This window comes from Phaseolus vulgaris, chromosome 8, assembly GCF_000499845.2.
Source record: "Phaseolus vulgaris cultivar G19833 chromosome 8, P. vulgaris v2.0, whole genome shotgun sequence".
Lineage (NCBI taxonomy): Eukaryota > Viridiplantae > Streptophyta > Magnoliopsida > Fabales > Fabaceae > Phaseolus > Phaseolus vulgaris.
In genome coordinates this window covers 7,166,584-7,193,342 of record NC_023752.2, presented here as the reverse complement: position 1 = coordinate 7,193,342, position 26,759 = coordinate 7,166,584, and the positions used below count along the sequence as shown (strand labels likewise).

The 26,759-nt window shown below is 33.1% G+C and overlaps 3 protein-coding genes across 5 annotated transcripts; 1 reads left to right on the top strand and 2 right to left on the bottom strand.

Moving 5' to 3' along the window:
- The first annotated feature begins 3,462 nt into the window (after window positions 1-3,462).
- LOC137823648 (4-hydroxy-tetrahydrodipicolinate synthase, chloroplastic) lies at window positions 3,463-6,863 on the top strand. The gene is made up of 3 exons (XM_068628866.1): window positions 3,463-3,750; window positions 5,159-5,239; window positions 5,752-6,863. Exons 1-3 carry the CDS (start codon window positions 3,668-3,670, stop codon window positions 6,677-6,679), a joined length of 1,092 nt encoding a protein of 363 aa, XP_068484967.1. The 5' UTR covers window positions 3,463-3,667; the 3' UTR covers window positions 6,680-6,863.
- Window positions 6,864-7,834: 971 nt separating this feature from the next.
- Window positions 7,835-8,701, bottom strand: LOC137823649 (protein LITTLE ZIPPER 2). Its single transcript, XM_068628867.1, has 2 exons — window positions 8,447-8,701; window positions 7,835-8,341 (listed from the first exon to the last, which is right to left on the bottom strand). The coding sequence occupies exons 1-2, from the start codon at window positions 8,557-8,559 to the stop codon at window positions 8,116-8,118; spliced, it is 339 nt and encodes a 112-aa protein (XP_068484968.1). The 5' UTR covers window positions 8,560-8,701; the 3' UTR covers window positions 7,835-8,115.
- Window positions 8,702-15,557: 6,856 nt separating this feature from the next.
- LOC137824474 (uncharacterized) lies at window positions 15,558-25,854 on the bottom strand. Of its 3 annotated transcripts, none has more exons than XM_068630127.1 (13): window positions 25,447-25,854; window positions 23,753-23,925; window positions 23,547-23,650; window positions 22,963-23,043; window positions 22,569-22,672; window positions 22,399-22,485; window positions 19,007-19,209; window positions 18,519-18,720; window positions 18,382-18,432; window positions 18,190-18,288; window positions 18,040-18,099; window positions 17,594-17,715; window positions 15,558-16,863 (listed from the first exon to the last, which is right to left on the bottom strand). In XM_068630127.1, exons 1-13 carry the CDS (start codon window positions 25,645-25,647, stop codon window positions 15,738-15,740), a joined length of 2,613 nt encoding a protein of 870 aa, XP_068486228.1. In that variant the 5' UTR covers window positions 25,648-25,854; the 3' UTR covers window positions 15,558-15,737. The 3 variants fall into 3 exon arrangements, with proteins under 3 accessions (XP_068486228.1, XP_068486227.1, XP_068486229.1); XM_068630126.1 differs by having other exon boundaries at window positions 17,594-17,718; window positions 25,447-25,838; XM_068630128.1 differs by lacking the exon at window positions 18,040-18,099 and having other exon boundaries at window positions 25,447-25,838.
- Between the last annotated feature and the right edge of the window lie 905 nt (window positions 25,855-26,759).

Below are 26,759 nucleotides of genomic sequence, written 5' to 3'. Positions count from 1 at the left end.
AATACTTGGTGATCTAAAAAGGTGTAAGAATACTTGGTGAACTAGAGAGGTTTAAGAATACTTGTATACCTACAGAGGTGTAAAATACTTGTGCACCTAAAGAAGTGTAGAATACTTAGGCTCCATTCAACCCCCCTTATGCAGCTAATTGAACCTTAATCTCAAGGCTCGGTAGGATGTACTAAAATTTTACATTTTGCTTTTACATTTTTTGTTTTTTTGTGAAATCAACATACAAGGTTGCAAGCTTCAAAAAAAGTAATTGTAATTGAATTTATTAAAATGAGATCCCTATCAGTGACGAAAATTTTAGGGAGGGCATCCATTTTCATAAACAACCTTTTAAGTCTTTAAAGAGTTTAAGCAAAATTGTTTTATTGTTCATATTTGAATAATACATATGCCACATAACAAGACAACTTTATGGACACCCCAACAACAATCTCAAGTAAAAACAACTTATATATTTTAGTTTTGCATGTATTTTTCATTAGCAAAACAATATTAAATACATGCAATAATTTGACTAGATATTAAATACATGCAATAGTTTGACTAGATATGAGTGTGTCCAAAAAACATATATCACAACTCTAGAATTCTCATGAGACCTATTATATATAGTAAATATACATGTCACACTCAAGCAACTTCATTAATTGTTACGTTTTAATTATTGATTTTCTTTCTAATATTCGATATACATACTTCAAATTGTACACTTGTTTGCAGTTGTGACATTATCTTTGTTGTACTTCTTCAAAGTCAATGGAATGCTTCTAGACTTCACTAAACTCTTAGTCATATCAATAAATACGAGTTTCTCATTACTTCTTAATCTCTCAACATATGAATGACCTATTAATATATCAACCAACTAATGGTTATGATATCCACAAAGTAACTTGAGAATCAATCTTCTAAACTTGTTTAATAGTTTTATGAAGATTTTAAAAGAACAATCACGTTTATTTGTTTAAGTTATAGTGAATTGTAAATCGTTTTTGTAGGTATGATATTTTTAACCTTTTTTTCAACCTAAGAACACATAAGTCTTCCGAACTTATAAATATAAACCTATTCAAATAAATCTTTCTACATGCTAAATACCCAAACAAATACATTATAACATAAGTATATGACACTTGTTCACATTTTGAGTAAAAATAACAAAATATGCTATTTATGTCGTTTGTTGTGAAAGCATCACTACAATTCCCTTTAACTAATTCATCTATAGTTGAATCAAATTTCATAATATAATGACTTCATCCATAATTGATAATGTATCAACTTCATTCAATTTTTCACTCCAAAATTGATCATCAATTTTAGCTCCATTAAACAAATTTGTTATATTTTAAAAAAATGTTCCAAAATAAGTAATTTGAAAGTGTGGAAAACAACGCGTGGCTTGTTAAGTAATCTATGATACGTGTTACACATTTTCAAATTGGTCAATCCATAATTGCCTAAATATATTTAAGGTTGACTATTCTGAAATTCATAAATCACCTTGTTAATTAGGTGATCCAAAAATACCTTACAAATTATCCTATTCGAACTTGCCAAATTGTCTTTTAGATTGAGTATTCTGAAAGTCATAAATCACCTTTTGAATTAGATAATTTGAAAGTACCAAAATGATGAATTTATCCAAAATTTCTTACATCAACTTTGGTTTACACCATCTATATATAATAATTTCATTAGAAATTCTATTCAAATAATATAATCCAAATCTTTTTCGTTGAAATTAAAAATTATACTTTGTTCTAAAAAAAAATAAGATCCCTAATCGAAAATTTATATTTAAGATTATTTCGAGAAGACTTTTAAACCATAAAATCTAATTAAAAAAACAAAATTAATGTTGAAAATATCTATTTTTTTTCCTAAAATGTTTCCAAACTACATTTTAATTTTTACCAACAACTAAGTTCAACAACTTGATCTTCACCGATAATATTTGTGCGTCATTGTAAACATTCACCTATTCAACACCAAAGAATAATAATAGAGTTCCATTGTTGTTGAGAGGTGTGTTTCTTTTCACATGAGTATTGTTCATCCGGACGAAAAAAGCCAAGAATCTTCATGTTTGTTCTACTTATTTGAATTAAACAACACAAATGAATTTGTAGCTGGATCCACTATGATCATCGTATATGTAAGAGGAAAGTCGAAGAAAGTCAACTCTACATACAAACATTTACAAATATAATCCTCATTGATGTATCATGTTTGTTCCACTAATTTGAATTAAACAACGCAAATGAATTTGTAGGTGGATCCACTATGATCATTGTATATATAAGAAGAAAGTCGAAGAAAACCAACTCTACATACAAGCTTTTACAAACATAATCATCATTGTTGTATCGTGTTTGTTCCACTTATTTGAATTAAACAACGTAGATGAATTTCTAGGTGGAAACATTATAATCATCATATATGTAAGAAGAAAAACAACTTTACATACAAGCTTTTACAAATATAATCCTCATTTTCTTATTGCTACATCGTGTTTGTTCCACTTTATTTCACTTATTTAAATTAAACAACGTAGATGAATTTGTAGGTAGATCCACTATAATCATATATATGTAAGAGAAAAGTTGAAGAGAGTTAACTTTACATACAAACTTTAATAAATATAATCCTCTGGTCTCATATTTTTTAATTTTCTTTTCATAACTGCATTATTTATGTTCAACTTTCATCTTATTTAACTTATGATTTCAACTGGTTTATATGATGCTTATATGAAAAAACATAATGACTTGAATTACTGAATTAAAACACGTGAAAAAAAATCAATTATATAAAAAATAATCGATTCAATTATATTATAGGTTAATCGATTATATTATATGTTATAAGATATAACATTAATTATAATTATTTTGATTTAAATAACATCAATCAAATTACTGATTTTTTTTCCACTTTATTATTTTAAGAAAAAGAATCTCACTTTTCATTCTTATTATTTTTCTTTTATTTAACTCCTTAGAAACAGACAAATCCTTAAAGAAATCGAAGCTCATACAAAAAAACAAAAGCCTAACATCTTTTTGATAGAAACGCTGTTAATAATTCATATCTTTACTCTTTCTATTGTTTTCAATGTATTCTTTTCAATAAAAAATAAAGATTCCATTTTTTTAATGCTTTGATAAATGAACACATCACTTCTTACTTTTCATTTAAAAAATAAAAAGTTCAAAAACAAAATAGTATACATCTGTATTTTTTTTATTTGGGTTATTTAATTTTTTCACCTCTTACACAATAAAATAAAAAATTTCAAATTTATTTTCTAGACCAAAAATACAACAAAGGAGTATTAAAAGGAAGTATAAAATATAAAATATTGAAGGGTTGTTCTTATCAATAAATTAATTTATAATTTTTTATTTAACTTAAAAAATATAATATAATTTTAGTTGTTAAAAGAGTGTGAAAGAGGGAGTAAGAAGTGCAGTGGTGTGTGTCATTTTTCTGTTTGTTTTCCAGTCCGCACAGAGAACAACCAAAGTAGTCTTCGCCGCCATTCTATACTCTCACTGCAGTTACCTTCTTCCCATTTCTCTTCTAAGATTTCTCTCCAAACGCCACCGTTTTACTCTCCCCATTCGGATCTTCTTCTCCGCTCTGTCCAACCATGGCTACACTCAAGACCCTTTCCTTCAGAGCTGCCACCTTCCCCGATTGCCCCTCCAATGTCACCAATTATACAAACACTAGGTTCATTTTCTTCGTCAATTCTAATTATTATTTTCTTTATTTTGTCGTTTTCGGATTTCGATTTATTATTGATGTATTGATTTCTGAAATCTGAATAACACAAGTGTTGTTTGTGTGTGGCCGTTGTTGCTGGTCAGGTTGTTCGTTATTGGATTATGTGTTAACTTTGCGTTATTAGGTTTGATTCGCGGTTTGATGGTTTTTTTCTTAAAGGTTTTCTGAAGTGAGAAAGCGTTTAAGGGGCATGCATGGGCGAGGGATATTCGCATTTGGATTTGACTGGGTTAATTGAGTTAGTGAGAGACACTTGATTTTGAATCAACACCGGATTGAGTTGCCCTTTACACTTTTGTGTGTAGTGGGTTTAAATATATTGTGTCGTTTTGTGTGTTTTAGTGGCATAAAAACTGTGATGAGTTTTAAAAGCCTTGCTTGATACCTTGTTCAAAGCATTCTATCTTTGTGTTCAGTTCTGATTGTCCTGTCTTTTTTATTTATTTTTACCATCGGTTGTCACCCTCAAAGGAGTTCTTTTATTTCTAGCATCATCCTCTTGGAGACTTGCACTTATTTCATTTCTTGATGTTTGTTGTTGTGTTGTGCTGAGAGGGGAAAGAAATGAGAGACGTATGTTGGATTATGTGTGTCAACTACAGAGCGGATAATATTATTTATATATTAGGACTTAAAGAATCAAAATTAATATAAGGATTTACAATTACAGTGCATAATAATACTGAAGATGAAATCAGCACTGGATTTATCTTTCAAGTCGTGTAATATGTTCTGTTTTTGAGCATTTATATGTATTACATAAATTATTTAGTTTGTATTTATAGCATTCATAGTAGTGACCGTACCATTAGATTATTGTGTTTCTACAATCAGCCTTTTAGTCTAGCCATATGTGCTAATGATTGATTATTATGAGGAGCAGAATGAGTTTTACAGAAGTAAGTTTCGGTAATGAAATGGGAGTTTCTTATTCTCCTCTTTCACGTTCGATTTCTTGAAAGTGTTGTCCTTTTCTAATTGTAAACTTGACTAAAGTTATGCCTCATGGTTACCTCTTTCCAGTTCTTCATGGGCAATAATGTTTCTTTATTTGGCATAATGAAAATAGTAAAATGATAAACTGGAGTGGAAAGGACTCTGTACATTCATCCATAAGTGTGTTCTATGTCTCTGCCTCCTTACTTTTGAGTCAGCTTTTTACTTTTTAATCTAATTTTTATTCTTTTCAATTTCAAATCAGTATTCTGTTTGTTTTTGTTAGTTGCAATATGGTTTTCTCTGTCATATGCATGTATGTATGACTGTCTGTATTGGTGCCGATTACGGTGTTGAAAAATACCACTCTTTCCAAACTTTGTTACGTTTGATGTTAAATATTTTCTATATTGATCAGGAACTCAAACTGGAAGCCTCCACAAGCAGCTGTGAAACCTAGTTTGCACCTCCCAATGCGCAGCTTTGAGTTGAAAAATAGGTGGGTTTGAAATTTACTGTTCTAAATCCATTCATTCTTCTACTAAATTATATATACATTTTGTTTTCATCTTTTCATCTGAGACTTTTTTTTTTTTCCTATTATGTGTACATGTGTGTATTGTCTAAATTAGGTGGGAACTGTAGGATGCATGCTCTGGGTAGGATTTCTGGACGAGACACAGATGATGTGATGCATTAGAGCTTTAAGCAATGTTCTCTCTCTCTAATTTACACTTTGAACTTAATTTGCACTTTTTTCACTTAACTAGGGTTTTATGTCATCTAGATACTAGATATGTATCTTTGAACTGAATTTTTTTATATCTATTTACACAGCAATATATATTTTTATAGTGAAACTATATTCGTACATATTTTAGTGTAATATAAATTTATTCTTTATGGGTTTCTAGTTTCATTGCTGCTTATTTGGGCTATTGGTTTTGATTACATTACATGTCTGGATTACAATAATTTGCACAAATGAAGCTATGTGTATTGCATTTACAGGACTTCCCCAGAGGAAATAAAGTGTCTGAGGTTGATAACTGCCATCAAAACTCCATACCTACCTGATGGGCGATTTGATCTTGAAGCATATGATGACTTGGTGAATGTGCAGATTGGACAAGGGGTGGAAGGTGTTATTGTTGGTGGAACAACTGGTGAAGGCCAATTAATGAGCTGGGAGGAGCACATAATGCTCATTGCTCATACAGTTAACTGTTTTGGTGGGAAAATTAAGGTTATTGGAAATACTGGAAGCAACTCCACCAGGGAAGCAATTCATGCCACGGAGCAGGGTTTTGCTGTTGGAATGCATGCTGCCCTTCACATAAACCCTTACTATGGAAAAACCTCCTTGGATGGCATGGTTGCTCACTTTCAAAGTGTGCTTTCGATGGGACCCACAATAATCTATAATGTGCCTTCACGGACTGGTCAAGACATTCCTCCTCATGTAATTCAAACCTTAGCTGAAAGTGTTAACTTGGCTGGTGTCAAGGAGTGTGTGGGAAATGATCGGATCAAGCTGTATACAGACAATGAAATTGTTGTGTGGAGTGGGAATGACGATCAATGCCATGATGCTAGGTGGGGTTATGGGGCCACTGGAGTTATATCTGTTGCAAGCAACCTGGTTCCTGGTTTAATGCGGGAACTAATGTTTGGTGGTGTAAATCCTACACTAAATTCTAAGCTCTTACCTCTGATTGACTGGCTTTTCCACATGCCAAACCCCATTGGGTTGAACACTGCTCTTGCTCAACTTGGGGTTGTCAGGCCCGTTTTCAGGCTACCATTTGTACCTCTTCCTGTGGAGAAAAGGATAGAATTTGCCAATATAGTGAAGGCAATTGGCCGAGAGCATTTTGTTGGAAGTAAAGATGTTGAGGTTCTTGATGACGAAGACTTTTTCTTGGTCAGTCGTTATTAAGTTACCTTGTAGGTTTATTATATCCTTTCTAGGGGTTTTCCAAACTTCAAATCATGATGAGTCTGTTGTAGTGAATTGAAGTGATTACCTGGTTTGGTTTCTTTTGACTGACTACTTTGTAGTTAGAAACTGGTTCAAATTTGTTCTGAAGTTTGAATTTAAGTGCTACTGCATATTGTATTAATCATGTTTTGAACCCTTTACTGACACTAACTCACGTATGTAACTATATAACTCATATCTCTGCTTAGATTGTGAAAGTTGAATATCAAAGCAGTGAAACATCACAACGATGAACCAATCCCAAAATTTTCACCCGTATTCCTCTGTGTGACAGTTTGGCCTATTTTTAGAATATATTTATCATATATAAACGCACACCTGGAGATGTGACTGTTGCTTTCCCAAGAATCCCATCATAAAAGATATGGAGGAGGTAGTGAATGAAGAACATTTCTTTGTTTTATATTCTCCTCCATAGTTTTCTGTGTTAGATGCAACTTCTATTATTATGAATTTGTTTGGACAATTTTTTCAACAAACTTTCAAAAAATGAAATGATTTTTTCAATAAGGTAAAATTAATTTATACAGTTAATTATTTAAAAGTTCTTATACATAAATTGTTAGTGTTAATTTAACTAATTTTAATTTTTGGGGAAATTTCTCTATTTTATGGAAAGTTTGTATGAAAAGACTCTACATCAATATAGTTTTGCCAATTATAAATTCTAGTCTGGTTCAATAATCTGTAAACGAGCACTAGAAACATATCCGTAGGAATGTTAGTTATGAATGATACTAGATCATGAATCTCTTTTTTGCCAGTACTAACTGTGTTTTGCTATTGATAACAAACTAAGCATATGCCATGTGCTGATTGTGAGTGCATAAATTAAAATAATCCTAACTTATTTATCTTTGCACTACTCTTAGATAACAATATCATTACAAAGACATGTATACTGTTAAATGACCCAATGAATGCAATAGTTACCCAATTGAAAAATGTTGTGATTTTATTACTACAATATATATTTAACAACGAATTCATTAGCTTGATCAAATACTTATGACAGGAAAAAGCTAGGACACTATTAACTATTCAGTATCCCCTACTCTAAACATGCCATCAGGAAAACTAACAAGTGAGGAATTTAAAAAACTAACACAACGTTGCACAATTCTATATTCTATGTAATGCTTACAATTGACATATTACCTATTTATCTTTATTACACCACTCTAAACTTATTGCTAGAAAATTAATTAATTTAACCTCCAAGGCTCCAACTAAGATGCAATAAAAAACAAAAAGAAGAGGAAGCAAAGTCAACAAGATATAGGCTAACATCAGAAAAGGATCATTGACACAGACCCTTTGATTTCTCCTACTCTCGCCACACTAATAAACTGTATATATAAATTATCTAATAGCTAGTTATTGTTGGTATTATTGGTCTGTTCTGAAAGCTTCTTTTGGAGCTGCGACAATAAGGCCTGATTCTCTTTGTGCAGAAGCATGGCTTGCTTCCTCAACTTCTCATTTTCCTCTATGATTGTTTGATTCTCCATGTACAATTTCAAGTTTTTCATCTGAATTTCTGCTTTCACCACAACCATCCTTTTCCTCTGTCTTGCTTCTTTCAAGTGTGCCCTCCTTCTGCATCATCATCGTACAACAAGCCAATGTTACAACACAGACAAAACACATGCAACAAAACAGCAAAAAGACATGGTAGAAAACTACTACAATATGGAACAGTACCTGTTGAGCAGACCCAACCGAAGGTGCCTGTGGTGTCTCTTAGATGTCCATGGACGAGGAAGTGCCAAAAAGAGAGGGCCACAAAGGGTCTGTTTTGAAGAGAAAGAGCACATGCTGTTTCCCTTCTAAAAGCCAAGGTCTCTTCGGAGAAGAAGAGCTATAAGCTTGAGAATAAAGTTCACTTCCAAAACAGAATAATAAATAAACAAAAAATGGGATTGTGAGGTGTAACAAATAGGCTAGAAGGGGCTTTTATAGGTGAGAAGAACTTGGTAGGAAACTACTAGGGTGAAAGAAAAGTGTTATAATATAGCTGTGATCTTGTGTTTGTATGAGAGAGAGAAGGAGAGAGAGAGAGAGAGACTTTTATAGCAATGATGGCACAAGGACTCATGATTACAAAGGGCAGCAATAGATGAGGGAAAGCAGAAGGGGATGAAGAAAAATGACTCTCTTCTTTCTAGGCCTTTTTGATTGCTTTGGTTCAGAGTCTAACTTGGGGTCGTGGGTAACATTGAGAAATTGAGAAGGATGGGGGGCACTTAGAAAAAGCACCGTACCCATTCTATAAGTTGAGTTACACTTTTTGGAATAGTTTAGAAGTTTCCCATTCAGTTTGTAAGACAGTTTAGGTCCTCTCACTCTTTCCATGGGATCTTCAAAGCAGAAAAAATAGTCATAAAAGTCATGTGGGTTGTAATCAAATTAGTTGTGCTAATTATGGTAGAATAGAAGATAAGTGTGACATCACATTCAAAATGGGTAACATGCATTTATTCCAGGTTCATTTAAAATGGGCCAATGTGTGGTTGCTTGTAGTTTCCGCAGTTATTGTTGCTGCTAGCCCTGTGGTTCCCCACTTCCTTCAGGTAGTCCCATGTACCACAAGTGCCACACTCACACATGCAAAACTTAACCGCCAAGCCCTGTCTCTAAAACAAAACCAACATTTGGTTATTCCACAGTAAAAATATTCCAAAGATAATCCAGGGTGAAAAAATATTCACTTCATCATGTCAACTGAACTTTTGTGATGCAGATAGCATCAATTATCACCAAACTTCTTCATCAGAAAGTTTAACAGTTGCATATTCAGAAATTCAGGGTGTAACTTCAAGATTATTGATATAATTAAAACAACTTGTGACAGTTGATCCAAGTATTTATGTTATCAGGTTTGTGGGTTTGAGAGGATGAAAATGTGGATTAGATTTAGATGATGGACACTATTCATACATATGGTCCTACGTAGATGAAAACTGATTACTTTATTTACTACACAATGAATACTTGGTTTTGATATGGCCAAATATAATACTTGTCAACAACCAATTGTTTCAGGTAAAAGATCTCCAATACTGCATAATTTGATATCAGGATCATCCTAAGAAATGTGTATTCTTTATTACAGAAAATTTATGATTTTTTTTGGGATAGATATTTACGACTACTTATATTATTTACAAAAACTCTTTAATAAAATTTAGTTTCTATGTGTGTGGTAGATTCTCAATTGCATTTCTGTTAGTAAGAACTTATTTCAATAGTATCTGTGTATGTCTTAGTCTTTTTTTGTTTCATCTTTGTTATCATAAATTGACAGTTGCCTCTTCTGTGTAGTTTTAATTTAGTTGTTATATATACACACACATATATATATATATATATTAACATACTCTTAATTTAATTTCTATACATGCAATGCAAAGCTGTAGAGGCAATAGTGAACAAAGAAAGAGTGGTTTGATTTTGACTGGTAAAAGGCATTGCTAAAACATGCAGCAGAAAAATTTACAGTAACATGTCTAGTTGTCTCTTTAAGCCATAAATAATGAGACCTATTTAATTTTAGTTGTCAATGTTACTCTACCTCCACTTTGTATCCAATAGTAAATCCATATACATTGTTCGAAGTGATCTCTCACTTAAATGAATATAAATTTTTTGGTACACAATTTTTGACTTATAAATAGAATATAAGAAAAATCATGATTGAGAAATGCATTGGTCTCTAACTAAATTATTTTTTTGAATTTGTCAACTTTATTAACAGCCTTTGTCTTGACCTTATAATTTTTTACATCAAATGACATGTTTACCTTTGATAAGGAGTTTCCATAGCAGAATATCCTTACTTTGTAGCACAAAGATTCCACCAGAAAGGGTAAACATTAACACAGAATGTGTTAAGTAAATGAACAAAACAGTTATTGAGCATCTTAGCATTCCCTTAAGAATATATGCCCTATTAAATTTTGTCACAAATTTATACATATATATATTGTTAATAACTTTTAAATTGTATCTAAATGAATGCATTTTGGTTTTTTAAACTTGGTTTTACGAGAAAGACATATATATTCTTTGAAAAGAGTGAAAATTTGAAAACTTGCTGAAGGTGAAAGATGTAAAATAAAACAAGTATTTTCCTTTGTCATGTATTGATTAGATTAATGTAGCCTTTGCATCTTTCAATTTTTAGGTTTATAGTATTGAATGGAACATTGCATTTATACTTATATGCAATTAGGTCAACCCTATTCCACTAGAAGGTATTGGGAGAAGAAGCACTGTGTTTGGTAATCAACATCACAAAAACTTTGTAAGATAAATAAAAACATTATCTTATTGGCCTAAATAATCAATTAACATAGCTTTGTCTTACCTTTGATTAGAGTTATTAGGTTATTCTTTCACACTCAATTTTCTTGTACCATTGCAAATGAATAGTTGCTTTCGACTTTCTTACCATGAATAGTGAGAAAATTGAAAAATGTCTAAGAGCCTCCATTGTTTTGTGTTCATCCTTTGATAATCATTTCGACCGAAAGAGATCACAGGAATTTTGAAAACCAACAACAACTTGGTCTGAACCTCTCACAGTGGAAGTTGACGGATCATTTGTTTATACCATTGATTTGTCAACACTACACATTTTGTTTTTGTTTTGTTCATTTCAACGTTTTCTTCATTCCATTAGATTAAAGCATTATCTTATCAAATACCCATGACATTAAATTGAAATCAATAACAAACATAAACATGCATCAAATATCAAAGCTTCATTTTTTTTTTAATTCATGAATACCCACTTTAAGAATACTTAACAACAAACCTATTATATTCTATTTATGTAAGCAATATATTGTCAAAAGTTGTTATTTGTTTCATATAATTAATGGGTAAGACTTGATGAAGTTTTTTCGTTTCGAAAGTAGAGCCAAAACAACATTTTCTAACCCTCCTTCTCCTCGTTCACATTGTAGATTTGTCTTTGCGTGTTAAGATTGTATTCAACAATGAACATTTTCATTGTGCTTAACCTTCGAAAACACAACCAAAATGTTTGTTTATTTTGATTATGCATACACCTTATTAGATACGTAATCATAATTAATGAAGTAATTGGATTTGGAGAAACAAAATGCGACAAATTAGATATGTGGGTCAAAAAGAGCAATTACATGACATAAGTTATTTTATTATTATTAGTAGTATATAATAATGAAAAGAATTGGGTATTCGTGTTACTTTTGAGGCACCAATCCAATTCGAACTCGAAAAGAAGAGAGTCACATGGGGTGGCACGTGAGAGTCACGTGTTGCTTAGAAGGAGCCAAGGTAGAATGAGTGTTGGATTGAGGTAATGAGGATATGGAAGGGTTAAGTAGTCAATGTGGTTAGGTCCCTTATTTTGTCCCTTTTCTTCATGTAATTGAGTACCAAAGCCATGCTCATTTATTTGGAAAATGAACCCCATTTTGGCTTCATCTTCTTCCTCATCATCATGACCACCATGCCTCCTTCTCACATATTCATTGGAGGGTTTTTTGTTTATATATCATCATGCTATGTAGTGGAAGCTAGTATATATCTTGTCCAACTTTGGCTCACCATTTCACATGTCCACCTTATTAGGTGTGACTCAAAAATTTGTGACTATATGGGAATTTTTGCCTACTACACATGATGATTTAACCAAGATGGTAAAATGAATAGATTGTTTTGCACACAAATATTAGGGTCCTAGATTTAGGATGAAACTCATCAATGAGAGACATAGGTGGATATTGATGTAGCTAGGAAAGTGAAGTGTGAGAGTAGGGCAAAGCGTGTGGGGTTATTTTGATCTTTGAGTTAAAGGAAGTCATTTTCATTTAGTAGTGAAGCAAGAAAGAAAAAGCAAAGGGTGGGGAGAAAAGTAATTTGCATGACTTTATATTGTGAAAGTGATTTATATCTATTTTCATGGTAGTGTAAATTTATGAATAAACTATTACATGTTTGATCTTTACCAAAGATGGGTTATTCTTGAGCCCCTCATCATACCCTTTTGAACAAGGATGGTGTAGCTATTTGATGAGGACAAGGACCACAACCCCTCACTCATTTCTTCTATTACTACCTCCAAAATACTTGCACTACGTGAGGAACTAGTCAACTTTGATATCAAAAACCCTACCCATTTTCAACACCATCTTATACCCTATGTTTTTTTTTTTTCCATTACTTTATATCACTACAACTTATCTATATTTCTTTTATTTTATTTTAGACAAGATTCTAAATTTTGGGTGCTTGTGACATGTGTCATTTTAGATTAGTTGGCCATATTATTTTGAAGGTTTGTTTTCCTCTAATTAATAGGAACACAACATTTTTCAAATCATTTACTCACATCAAATATTGTAAATCCAAAAAAACAAAAGTAAAGAAAAAGTGGTAACTTTGCTTGATTAATTGATTGCAATCCCCACCTATCCACTCATTTCTCTCACCAAAAATACTTTTTTTTTTCATCCCAATTTCACTTAAGTAAAACCACAGACCCAATTAAATTATAGTTTGGGTTTGATAAAGTAATATTGCATGGGGGGAATGCATAGAAAATAATAAAACATAGTTGAATAAATCAGAAGTTGAAGTGAGTAGAAGGTGTAGTTTCACATGCACTATCTGTTTGCTCATTCATCTCTCACCATCAATAAATATATATATAAAATGAGTGTGTGTGTGGTCCACCTCACCATCACAATTTCCCTTACATTCAAATTAGAAATCTATGATCTTACTCTCTGCCACTCAATTATCCAGTGGCATTGATTGCCTTCAAAATTGGTACACATCCTCATCATCATCAACATCACTCAGCTTCCTTCGTCTTCTATTACCATCATCATCATCTTCACATTTTTAAACGTGTACAATTATAGCTCTATGAATTCAATCCATTTTCCTCCAGATTGTTACAGAGACTGGACTCTCTCATGCACCACAGTATCTGCCATTACCTTACAACAATTGTTTTTTCTAACAAATTTGGAAGTATTATAGGGAATCTTAATGTGCATTATCTAACCTTAGATAACACATTGTTGGAACAAAATGTTGAATCTGTGTGTCACATGCTTAATAACTATGCTTATTATTGTATCAGATTTGTTAACACCCTGATATGATATATTCTCCTTCACACAGCAGAATTTTGTCAAGAACTAGATGTTGATGATACTCAACTGTTTGGAACATCCTATCGGCTTAACATGTGATTTGATGATAACAAAAGTTTCTTTTTTTTTCATTTAACATCTGTTGGTGATTTAATATCACTTTCTTTTGAGAATTTTTAATGTTGGTTCTGAATAAATTGTTATATGCACATCACACGTCACTAACGTTATCTACATATAATTTTTATATGATAAAACTATGAGGTATATTCAAGCAGAGATATTTTGGCATATATTTCAAACGTGCAAATCACGAGGCCCGTGTTCTAGGTTGTCCTTTTGATTTGACATTAACATCGTTGCTAAAGTGTTATCAGATAAGGGATTGTGATCCTCTGGGAGTCTAAAACAGCTTTAGAACACGAATATTTGGTAAATTTACGTGTTTAATTTATCTTAATGCAGAGTATTCAAAATATGACTAAGAAATGGAACACTTAATTTAAAACTTTACAGGATCAAAATACTCATATTTGAGCACTTAAAGTCTCATGCACCTTAGCCATTGATCTAAATTAAAGAAAGTTTTATATTTCAACAAGCGATTTAATAGTGAGGAAATGCATTCTAATGGTCTCCCCTAACATAACAAATACTAAGTTCTTCCCATTTTTTTGCCCCTTTCAAGATTTCCTTTCTATCATTTTTCTCCCTAAACACATCTTTTGTTTCTATTTTTTATCTTCCTACACAACGAATCCATTCCACCACTTCTATTTCCTTCCTAATACCATACAATGAACAAATTTTATGATAAAGTTTAATTTCATGATGGTCATATTACATTTTTTAATACTACAAACATATCCATATAATACATTTTATAATGATAATGACAATATTGTTACGCAAAGTGGTGAAATATTAGCATTTATGATTATACTGAGCGAACCAGAGTTACAGATTCCAAGCACACAAGGCAATTTTTTCAGGAAACAACTGAGTCAAATTCAACAGACTGATACTTTTAAGATGCTTGGAACATGATAGTAAGTATCGCTATACACGGTTCGTGTCTCAACCCCCATGATACGAATCATTGGAAAATTCGTTACACTTCTAAATCGGTATTGTATCGCACTCGAAATCGCGTGAATCGCAATTCTGACAAGAATCACAGCCTGAATATGTCTGAAACCAAATTCGGATCTCACTCCAAAATATGTCGGGTCATGACCCGATTAGAAAAAATCTTAATCTGTTTTTTTTTTAAATGCATGAACTATGCTGGAAGAGATGCATACTAGTTCATGTTTTTCCCTTCAATCAGTCCGTGCTCTACCTTATTTGGATTGCCATGAATGGTTTCATATAGCAAAAAGAGAGGATCTTCTATGAAAGCAAAATCCACCTCTCCTTAGCTCTAAGGACTTTATTTTGCCTTTTCCTCACTATATTTTTTAAATGTATTTGAATCTACCGATTCACGATATGAAATATAAGATCTCGCATACATAATTTGCATCACGATTCAACTGCCATGCTTGAAAGACAAAAGTTAAATGGTGTCCTTTCCCTAGATAGACTACTTGAAGCATGTATTAACTAGAAACTTCATACCTTTTTATCACAGTATTTGCATTTAATGAAGCAAGATGGCATTTAATAATTTTTCAATAATTAACTGCATTTTAAAATGCCTTAAATATAATAATTACAAAGAAAGGGTGGAGGGAGCTAGGCAAATTGCAAAAAAATACAGGAGATTCCTTCAGTATCTATACAACTTACATACCCGAATATCTCTGTACAATCCCCAACTATGCAAAAAAAAATAAAAATCAATCTTCTTGGGTGGCTTCATCATCTTCATCCATGGTATCATCTTGCTTTTGATCCTCCTCATCATGGTCACTAGCCTGAGTTTCGTCATCAGATATAGATCCACCCTTTGCATCGGCTATGTTATCAATGCTAGTGTTGCTACAACTCTCTGTATCTGAGTCAGATGAACCGCCTCCATCTGCCCTCTCTTGGTCACAATCGTATGCAGAACCTCCAAATTGCTCCCTCAAATCAGGAGCAACAATGCCAATCATCTCACTTAGTGCTCGTCGTTCATTTTGTCTGGCAACTGCAGCATCAGAAAGAGTATTCTGACTCTCAGCCACCACGACATTAGAATCATGCAATGCTCTTGAACCTTCATTACTATCTCTGCTTCTTAGGGATTCATTTTCTTCATGCACGGAAGGGGCTGTACTGCAAGCCCAACTACCAGCGACTTCAGAAGTTAAAAGGTCTGATGTTCTGATTGTGCCATCAACTTCTGTATCCTCAATGGTCTTTTGAGTGTCCGAAGGATTATTTGATTGATAGTGATGTAAACCTTCACGAGAAGGTACTTGAGCAAGCTCCTCAGTTTCTTGTACATTGTTATCATCATCATCATCAATTTGCATTGTGTCCCCACCTAAACACTTGTTCAAATCAATAATCCGTTCAGTTTCAAGAACTTTTTCAGTGCCAACAACAGCATCTTCCTCCACCATACTTCCTGTGCCAATACCATCAATGTTACAACCAAAGCCGCCTCTGACACTAGGGTCATGGTCAGCACTGGTGAATTCTGCCTCTTGGGTATTTTGGCATTCTTCACTTCTTATATCACAGTCATGCTTCTCAGTGACACTTGCCTCATTGCTTGATGTTTCAACGTGATCTGTGTTGAGCTTTTGTGCAGAAGTAGTTGAACCTGCCTTGGCATCATTTTCACTATGATATCCATTAATTTCTTTTTCTCTGCCCAAGATTCCACCAATGACTCCATCCATTTCTACAGAAGTATTCTCATAATTTTCTTCATCTTCTAGAGTTCTTTGCATAGATTTCAATTGTTCCTGTTGCTTAGCAAACAATACTTGTATCTCTTCAGTAGTGGAATAAAATGCTCGAAGCTGTGTTTCCCTGCAAGGCATCACAGAGCTTCAGCTGCAAAATCTAGAAATCTACAATCATTACGAAGAATGCAAGAGGTATACATGATGCATTACCAAAGCATAAATGTCAAAACAGACTTCATATACCATGATTTGGTAGTACATTAACCAGCTAGGACTTGTAACATTCAACTGAAATCAAAATCAATATGAATGACAAGGCGTACTTATGGACACCAGTATCTACATTTTCAATAGAAATAACGTTGCTGAGTAGTATATATTCAAATCAAAGTAACACAATAAACCACAAAATTCCTTCTTCTGCAATCACAGTCATCGATTTAGTCACAAACATTCTTGTACAGACATTCTCTATAGAGATGTCAATAGAAAAAGGTTTATAAGCAACAAATACTTATCTTTTAAACAAGGTTCCCTAAACTTTTGGATACTCCTACTCTTGCTGAACATGTTTGTACATCCATTTTATCTCATTTTATTTTTAGATCAGTTTAAAAGTTAGTTAAGATCCATCAGGGTAATGTTTATAAAATCCTAGTATACATGATCCTTATGAAGATTTTATTAGAAGTGTTAGAACTCCTATCTAATTTATTCTGCACAAAGAATAGTTATTATACACAAATGTCCTCTGATATTCTATGCCAGTAAGTGTAGTCTACGTTGGGGATTCTACCTACTTTTTCAAATCACAAATGTCCAATGATTATAATCAACATCAAATCTAGTCTTACCGAAGCATTAGTCTTTCCCTAGCACATTTTAACCTCCGCCTTTCAAAATCAAGATCTCTCATTGCAGCATTTATCTCAAGCTCAAGAACAGAAACTTTAGCCCAAGCTTCTTCTCGAGCTGCCTGCTAACAACATCAACAAAAACCTCGGCTTCAAATAAGGAAACTTGACCCGCAGGAAAAAAAATTATCTTAAAGAAAGACGATACGATATAGAACCAAAAAATAAACCAATCAGAAAGCCAAACAGCATATAAACTATAAGTTTTTCTTCCTTCTTTGGATAAAGAGCAGCATCAGTAATAGTCAGTTAAAGTCACGGTGTTTGTTATACCAATAAATCATGCAGCCTCATCTAAATAACATTAGCATGGCACCTGAATGTAAAGAGATATCATTCCCATAAAAACAACTTTGTATTCACTTATGTGCTTCACATATATCTACCTTTTCACTCTCAAGCTCTTTCCTTAATCTTCTTGTTTCGTGTTGTTCAAGTTCTACTTTCTGCTCCATGAATTAAAATTTATTTTCAGCTTGATATCAAGCAAAACATGATAAAGTAACACAATAATCTAAATAAAATTATCTGATCACCTTCATTTCATTTTCAGTGGCTAGTTTCTCTTCATGTACTTGGGTTTCCAATTGGCGAACTTTATTATCAGAGACAACCAATTTTTGCCTGGTATCCTCCTGCAACAGAAAAGGAATATAAAGAGGAGATTTATATACGAAGTGTAAGTGCAAAATGTTCTTCATCTAACAGGAGCAAAATTGAAACAATACCAGCTTGGACCTCAAGGTTTCTGCCAGCACAGACATTTCTCTCTCTGACTCCTACAACATACATTGAGAAAGAATGTGAGCTCCTAATAGTAGAAAGGGAGCAGTTTCTTACCAATTTAGCATCAAAACTTTCAAACCTGTAGCTTATTTATTGCTTCTTGTAGCTCTCTTTCTCTTCTTAAGGCAGCATCTGAGAGTCGTTTTAATTCCTCTTCGGCCTCAGACTGGGCTCTATGAACGGCAGCTTTTAGATCAGCTGCAGCCTTTTCTCTCTCTTCTTTTCGTTGAGTCCGTTCATCATCTAATTGTTCCTTCAGCTCAGCTATGTTTACCTTTTGACTACACGAGGACAGAGAGAGAGAGAGTTACTAGACTGTCAGAATAAATAATACTACTTTTAGAATTTAGATTCATTGTACGCATAATAGATTACTATGACAGGAATAACTAAGGGAAACCATATCTGTATTGTCAATTCACTAGGTAACATAAAAGACCAATCAACCAAGGAACAGCTGAAACTATATCCATATGAACCACTTAAAGTCTACAACACTTAAAAGAAATATTAAAACAAAATGAAATTATTAAATACAGAAGTACAGAAGAATTAAATAATTCATACCTACTTATTATAGAATTTGCTTCAGCACATGACTGTGTAGAAGCACTAAGCCTTTCATTAAGGTCTTCCAGGGCATGTCTTAGTTCAGCAGATGCTTTGTTGAGATCCCCCAATTCCTTCTGTTTGAGATCGACAGTTTGCTGTAATTCTTTTAATTGGTCAAGGTAACATTTCGCAACCGAGTCTTTGACTGATTTTATTTCCTACACAATATGAATCATAAAGTAGATAAGACATTGTAAATTACAAATTATGTGAATAACTAAGGTGAAGTCTAGATCAAACATTTCTTTCAGAATCGACAAAATGCAGAGATAGTTGATGTACATCACATCTGAATTTCTTTTAGATAAGGAAAAGTCAAAGAGTGAAAAATTCAGTGGCATAGATAGATAGAGTATCATGAATAAAGTTGGAGAGGGTGTGTGTGTGTGTGGGGGGGGGGGGGGGGGGGGGGGTGAAGTAAATAAAATTGTGAGAAAGAGAAAATGAGGGCACGTGATGAATTCTGGGTTTGAATCATGCAACAGAACACATTTTTTTTGTGAGATCATAAATACAAAGGACAGTTACAAAAATACACAATTACTTAAGTAACACGCAATCTGTTCTATTTATATTATTATTATTATTATAAGTACATTATTTCTAACACTCCCCCTCAACAAAAGAGCATAAAAATCATATATGCCAAGCTTGCTACATATATAACTAACTGGGGGATCTCTCAATGATTTCATGGAAACATTTGCCAATTTGATCATATGAATTAACAAAATAGTGGGATGTCTACTGATATCTAATAAAATTACAGTCAATGTCAATCCTTTTCTGGAATCTATATTTGAGGCAATAAGTGATGCTGCGTAGTTATCACAAATAAGAATCTAAATCACTGTTTCTTTGAGTAACTATTTGAGCAAGATAAGCTCACATGGCTTAATGTTCCACTTCTGCACTCTATCCTACAATCACATCTTGTTTCTTGCTTTTCCAGGAAATTAGATTCCACGGTGAAGATACAGGAATCCAAAGTGGGGCCTCTTGTAAGTGGGAGAGCCTCCCCATTCTACATCTGAAATCCCCACAATTTAAGCATAACTTTGCCTTTATACAAGAGGACATTTTCTTGGAGCTTATTTACTTATCTCAATTCAAATTTGCACGGTAATGAACTCTAAATGAATTAAGAGAAAATGACCTACAATACTAACTGCAAAAGAAATATCTAGACAAGTGATAGTGAAATAATTTAATTTTCCAACCAAGTTGTTGTTATCTCTTTGGAGTAGAAAATGGCTCCTCCTAACATGGCATAAGTTTAGCATTTCGATCCCTAGCGCCAACGAATTTGGCCTTTATCAGTCCTGATTCCTCAAAAATATCCATAACCTACTTCCTCTAAGAAATCATAATATCATTCTTGGAACTTACTACTCTATCCACATTCAGTACCAAAGTTTCAATGATACATAACACAGATGTTCCTTCTCATCACTGTCTGTAGTGCCAATGATACCAGTGTATATAATCAAGTAATAAGTGCATCTTGCAAGTGAGTGGTGATAGAAGACTAAGGATTTATTTAGAAAATTTTCTTTATAAGCACTTCTATAAGAAAAATAAGAAGGGATAAAATGATAAGAGCTTCTCCATAAACTAAAATTAGTTTATGCACAAGTTAAAAATAAAAATTTAGAGAAACTATATGAGAAAGCTTCTATAGATTAGCTTAAGGAGAAACTTTTTTTTTCTTTCCTAAGAAGTGTTAATGGAAAAGTTCATCAAAATAGGCCCTAAGTAACCTGCCTAATGCTGAATCATACCAAACTGCTGAGCCAGAGCTGAATATGCCAAACCATTCCCTACAGCGTGTTAAAAATTATAAGGTTATATAGGATTACCCAACCTTGAGTTTTTATAACAAACAAGACGTAAGAATGCTTTTGATGACAAAGGCTAATATTTTCCATGTACAACAAAATGGCTAATTGCTTTTTCGAGTAGAGAACAAATTTATGGGCCATAGTCAACTTCATCTGTCAACTAGCTTTAAACTTCATCTGCTGCATTGTTTATTCGATAATAAGACACTTAAGCAAGATAAGCTACTCTGCATATCTACCAAGTTTGAAGGTCATATGTTTATCCAAAATAAACAAAAAGATAAAGTTTTCCAACTCTAGTATCTCAAAGAACATGACTAACACAAAAGCAAAAATAGACAAGAGCGTTCTAAAGAAATCCACAACAATATATTTTCAAGCATGGGGATTTCTAAGTTACTTCACCATTTGGGAAATGTGACACAAGTTTCATATCCGAAAGGAATGAGGATGGGTATGGATCTTTTACTTCAGGGATGGAGACAAGTTAGACCCACACCCACTCAGTTGCCATCCCTAGTAGAACCATGATTGTCAATGGCATCAAACAATGCTGAAATTGTAGAATCACATTTTGGAGTATCCAAAACATGCTACAAAAATTTATTGAACATTGCAGTTTGATGAGTCAATTGTTGCAATGGCAACAGTAGACAAAATACAATTTGAGCCGGCACCATTTGAGTGTGTCGCAAAAAACCTATCTTAAAGATGAAACAATGTCTTTTAAGGCTGTTTTAGGGGTAAATTTGGGAATTTGTCCCCCCCCTTTGGATCAGATTTGAAACCCTACTTTCTCTGCCAATTGCATGGAAACTGTTCTGGAGTAGCATCACCCATTGTTCACCTTTTCAACTAACTTCCTTAGCATTTCCAGGATATTTGTGCCAACTTTTTACCATCTGCAACTGTTGTAACCTCTTTTTTGCACAGTTTCTGATCATCCTTAAGACCTCTACCGCCATTTTTTTGGCAATCCTATCATTGAATCTGGCCAACAATTACCTTTGCTTCCTTGCTCTGTTTCATCCAGTGTTCAGATTTTTAATCTCTCTGAAACAGATTTTTCATCTGTCTTATTATGCTCCCTTCTATGTTTTACCCTTCAATTTTCTTATTCTAATTGGTTAGACAAGCAGACATCCCACTATGTGCTACAGTGTTTTCAGGGTCAGACACTGCCTGTATTTGGGATTGACAACAATGGTTAGAAAGCAAGGAGCCCAAACAAATGTAGATGGAGGCTGGGCAAGCACAACAGTGGAAATGTAGACTCAGATAGAATGCTAAGAAAGAAAATAAGTGTGATGAATTATGTGTTTGACTCACATCACACGAGATCATGAATAAAAGGATAATTATCAGTGGCTTAATTATCATAACTATATAACATAACCTGCCCATTTTATGTCATTTCTAAAATTAAGGATTAAGTTTAAAATATTTTTAGAGGAACCTCAGCTTAATCTAGGTGTTGTCCCAGTAAGTTCAACAAAGACTACATACACTTTCATGGTGTTCAACAGCTGCACGGTTGTCACTCCGCAAAGTATCAATTGTAACCACCTGATTCTCCAATTGCTTTCTCAATTCCTGTCAAGAAGATTGGGTCCAATTAAAGAAAGAAAAGAAGTTTACAAAACTAGCTAATATGCAATCCTTCTAAATTATCACACCATGTTTGATCTTTGAAGACTTCGAAAATCATCTAGAGATATGGGACCCTCAGGAGCACCGATGCCTAAACCTTTCAATCTCTTGTTTTCAGAAATAAAATCCTCTACACATTAAAGAAAATAGGATGGAAGACAGAACAAAAGCAAAATGTATTAGAAACTGAAATAAAAGTAAACATCAAATCAATACATTATATATCTTAATCTATCAATAAAATATTAGGTATTTTGCAAAGAGTTTATCATATGTATAGGAAATTATGAATGTCAGCACACACATAACTTCAAATCAACATAAATTTAGAAGCTTGATTCTACTTACACAAAAATCAGGTAAAATTCAAGAATGACAAAAAAAGGTTAATAAATGAACTGCTGCTCATTATTACACTACCTGCTTTTCGTTTAACAACTGCATTATCTGGCATGGGGCTAGACACAAGCACATCTCGATATACAAAAGCAAATGCCAGATCTGCATGATAAGACCAAATTATAATAATTTGATATAGAACAAAATACAGAAGGCAATAGATACTCTCAAAAGCAGCAATTTCTCAAATTTATAACAAATAATTACAGTAGTCGTCCAACTTTAAAATAAAGGTTCACAAGCAAAAGTAGAAATAACAGAAGTTGTCGTACACTAAATAAAAATATTTATAAGGGACAATTGTTTTATTTTATATATTTTCACAAATACAAATGAAATTACAAAAAAGATAATTAATCACGATAATATTAACTTTTTCAGTGACATTTTTGCAACCAAATAGCACTTAAACATACATTTGCTCAAATATTTTTTAAAATTTGTATACACTTGTCACAATTAAAGGAAATGAAAAGAAAAGATAATAGGAAATAGAGATCAAAACCATATCATTGACCAATAAAAAAATCAATTCTACAACAGTGAGAAAAGGCAGAATAAAAATAAAATATTAAGCTATTGTAAGGAATTCAAAATTATCATACCATGCTGTGGAGGAGCAGCAAATGATATAATATCACCATGGCAGACTTTCACTGCAGCACCATTCTTTTTCAATTTTTCCCAGTTTAGGTAAGTTCCATTTGTGCTGAATAAAACAAAAATCAGAATATGAAGAAGAAAGGGAAAAAAACTCTTTAATTCCTATTAAATGATGGGAGGACCTCAAGTTCTAAAAAGAATTCAATACCTTGTATCTTTCAAGAGTATTGATGTGGCATTCTCCATATTTTCATTAGTAACCTTCATCCTGTATATTTGGCAATGATTTGCACTAACAGAATTGGAATCAATCTGGAAACGCACATCCTCTACCAATCGCCCAAAGCAGTGTTCATCGGCACTTAATATAATGTTGATTCCCTGTTGCAACCGTTTATGAAAAAACATTCAAAGAGAAATGAACAGTTAAACCAAAAAAAAATGAAAATAAAAGTGCCAATAGCATTGGTCATAGTGAAAACGAGTAGGAATTAACTACCATGCACAATTTGATTAGAAAGTTTATAAACTTGAAATCACGGACGTTTGTGGGTCTGGGTCAATTACTAAAATTGAAATACCACTAATTGAATTGTACCTAATTGCCTAACCTATTTTTTAACAAGTAGTTTGGATGATGAGTAGTAGATTTTTAGTTGACTATTATAAAGGAGCAACAAACGCATCCCTCATCTCGTGAGGGCTGGCCGTTTGGGGTGGGAAGATATACTGGGAAGATATACGCAGCCTAACTCAGACAAGTAGAGAAATTATTCAATGATTTGTCCACCCATGACCTTTAAATCAAAAGGCAGCAACCTTACCATTGTGACAAGGCTCACCCTCATACAGGAGCAACAGAATTTCCACTAAAATTGACAATATATTATATAGGACATCAACAAACAGCTCGGTCTAAACAAAGTAACAAAAATTCCTTAAGATAACCTTTGTTTCATGTTTTCACCATGTCCCTTTATACGGTTTTCAGCGATCGACACAACCAACACCTTAAAGGAATCAATCTAGATCACATTTACCCAAAAATAATGAACAATAGGGTCAATTCCCCAATATTATGGTTATAAAAAAACAAGTCAACAACATATACATATTAACCTCACCTTCAATTATAATAACAAAAATTGAATTAGTGCAACCATTCTACATTCTAAAATCATAAATCATTAAATAAAAAGGGATAAAATGACATTTTATTAGCAAAAGTTAACCTGTAAATTCATGTTTTTCATTTAAGAGGGGTTTTCCCAATTCCTTTCTTTTTAGCAAAGGTAATGGCATTCCAAAGCAACATTGCATGTGCATTTTTCTCACATGCAATAACAACATAAAAACCTCAAGAAAACCTTTAAAACCACTTCAACGTTGTCTTCCTAAAATATGCATTCTAAAGTTTTGTTTGGTTCCGAGTATAGGCATCGTGCCCGTAAAACTACTACTCCGTATTCCACAACAACAAATATTAATTATTTCATTCATCCATCTCAATAATACAAACAAATATCTGTCCTTTATGTTTTAATAAAACAAAGACTTTTGACAAAATATTAGTCGCCAATTCACACAAGTACAAAAGCTCGGTTTACCGGGTTTGAATTTCTTAAACAAGACGTTGCGTTAAAGACTTTTAGATGGAAGAAAACAAAACATGATGGGAAAGAAGAAGCTGATCAATCACTTTCCCCCGAAATATTTATCAGCAAAATCAGTGAATACTTTAAACCAACAACATATAATCACGAAGAAAACTTAGCATTCATATTCAATAATCCTCGAACTCAATAATCTTGAGTTAAATTAGAGGCAAAACAACACAACAAAACACTGGAAGCTCGTATATAATAAATTTTTGGAAGAAGAAAAACAGGAAACTGGGGAAACCTGGTGCCTTTTGCGGGCATTGTTGGAGATGGCAGTGAGAACACCCCAAACGCGAGGATCGGAGTTGTGAAGAGACTGCGAGGCAATGTTAGAGGCAACGGAAACAATGCGCGCTCTAGGGCTCAAACTCGGCGAACAATGGTCACCACCATTGTTGCCTCTGGACGCTGACGACGGGGTCTCTACTTTCGTCTCTTCCATGGCCGCGTGGAAACCCTAATTAACTGCTACTTCCTGAATCGAAATGAACTGAATTGAATTTCTTGGTGTTCTTCACCACTGGGAAGTGTAAAGAGAGTGAAGTGCAGCGAAGAGAATGGTGAGGGTTTCCCTTTTGATGACTCACTCACTCTCATCAAAAACACAAACAACAAGCTTCCCCTGAAAGCTTTGCAATTTTTCTTTTCTACTATTACCATTTAACTGTTATTTTTAAAATTCTATTTTTTCTTTTTTTTTATATTTTATCAGATATTTTTTAGTTATAAGTTCGTGTCGTGTGATATATATATTATTGAATAATCTTACATACAAAATACAGTTTGGTTCGATTTGAACTGAATTGATTTTTAAAATAAAATCTGAAATTTGATTTAATTCAATTAAAAATATTTTTTAATTTTTGTATTCGTTTAGTTTTTATTTATTAATTTGATTTTAATATTTAAAAATGGTAAAGAATTAAATATATGCATACATATTTATTGGCGGGTTTTTGACCATTATGGGGTTATTTTTTTTTGTTTTTTACTAAAATGGGATCGTTTAAAAAAAATTACAAATTTAGGCAAGTCGTGCCAATTCGGCACGACTTAATATGCACAAATCGTCCCAATTAGACACGACTATGCCATGTCATACCGTCCTGTCATACTGAAGTCGTGTCAACTTGACACGACTTCTGTCCTGTCATAATGAAGTCGTGCCAACTTGGCACCACTTCGGTCACGTCATAATTTTGTTTTTTTTTTAATTTTATTGTTTATATATTGGGTAGTAAGTTATGTAATGTTAAAAATGAATTTGATACATAATTTTCTAAGAGTATTAGTTTTAAGAAGAAAAAAAATGGATAATCGTGTATGGATCATGTTTGAATTGAGTGAATAAATGCATAGATAAAGAAAATGAATGTTCTAAGAGTATTATGAATGAATAAATACATAGATAAAGAAAACGAATGTTCTAAGAGTGTTATGAGTGAATAAATGCATAGAAAAAAAATTTATGATGTGGCAGAAGTCGTGTCAAGTTGGCACGACTTCAGTATGACAGGGCAGAAGTCGTGTCTAATTAGGACAATTTGTGCATAT